This window comes from Hipposideros armiger, unplaced genomic scaffold (genome assembly GCF_001890085.2).
Source record: "Hipposideros armiger isolate ML-2016 unplaced genomic scaffold, ASM189008v1 scaffold_1584, whole genome shotgun sequence".
Classification (NCBI taxonomy): domain Eukaryota; kingdom Metazoa; phylum Chordata; class Mammalia; order Chiroptera; family Hipposideridae; genus Hipposideros; species Hipposideros armiger.
Window position 1 is genome coordinate 1 of NW_017732934.1, and position 1,240 is coordinate 1,240.

Below are 1,240 nucleotides of genomic sequence, written 5' to 3' on the forward strand. Positions count from 1 at the left end.
GCATGGCAAAGATACCTTTAAAACGTCTTTTAATGTGTGCCCTGTGTCTTCTTTTCTGTAGGAGATTTGGCAGGTCGTGCAGAACTATTGGGGAAAACATCTCTAAAGATCTGGAACGTGACCCGGACAGACTCAGCCCTTTATCGCTGTGAGGTGGTTGCTCGAAATGATCGCAAGGCCATTGACGAGATTGTCATTGAGCTAACGTGATTGCACTTAGGCTGTAGAACGACTGAACTGGCTGCTTTGTAGAGAAGAGATTGGAAGGGGACAAAACGTGGAGCAGGGGCTCCGCTTCAGAATTCTTTTGTAGAATCCGGGAGGGAGCTGCTGGTGGCCTGAGCTAAGGTGGAGGCAGTTGAGAGAGAGACTGAAGACGAGGAATTGCTAGGAGTTGGCTGTGATGCGGGAGGGAGAGAAAGGAGTTCCAGATGACGCGAAATACGACATGACCTTCATTCTGACAGGAGGGAAGGAGTAAACATGAGGTACAAATGCAGGTCAGTTTTAAGTGGGTGGCTTCAGTGTTTTCAGAGAGGTTGACAGTTAAGGTTTAAGAGACGGGAAAGAGATTTTGTGGAAACAATCTAAGCTCATGGTCTTTCTGCTTTGGATCCTCAGTATTATCTGGAGTCACAGGCTCTTAAAAATACTTTAGTTTTCCCACCAACAATCTTCCCCCACCTCTTATGTTTGAAGAGATAGAAATGTTATTCTCAGAAAACAAATCCGTTTTCCTCTGGCAGCTTGGGCTGCTCCTAATAAACTCTGTACATGCAGATTAATCATCCGAGAAACCAAATGGGAATTTCTTCAAAGAACTTTATGTTTCTGGGAATTAAACACCTCACTCTTAGCTGGACGGACGGGGAGAGTCTTTACCATACAAAATGTGAGGGCTGGTGGAAACTTGAATCTACTTGGTCTTTTCCCTTGCCTCAGCACAGGACTGTACCAAAAGCACCCTGATCGATTTTTATTTCCCATTTTCTTACATGGTATAAATTCTAATCCTCTACTAGTGATCACTGGATAACAAACCTTTCCCTTAGAAAATGTCTTTGAACATGTTCATCTTCTATCGTAAACATTTTGCTGTTTCTATTATATTATGGTAAATCCTTATACTTGTCACTAAACAGCAGGCTTGGTAATAACTAGTTTCTACTTTCTTGTGTCATTTTTTTCTGACTCCTTCCCTTATTTGTCATTCTCAAGGTTCTTCATGCTTCTTTGAAAG

General features: G+C 42.6%; 1 protein-coding gene across 1 annotated transcript in view; it reads left to right on the forward strand.

Annotated features, from left to right (window-relative positions):
- Positions 1 to 61: 61 nt before the first annotated feature.
- Positions 62 to 1,240, forward strand: part of JAM3 (junctional adhesion molecule 3) — a gene marked incomplete at its 5' end in the record, with an annotated part of 18,258 nt that continues 17,079 nt past the window's right edge. Inside the window, 1 exon segment of the mRNA XM_019634320.1 lies at positions 62 to 298. Coding sequence (XP_019489865.1) covers positions 62 to 298 — 237 coding nt within the window.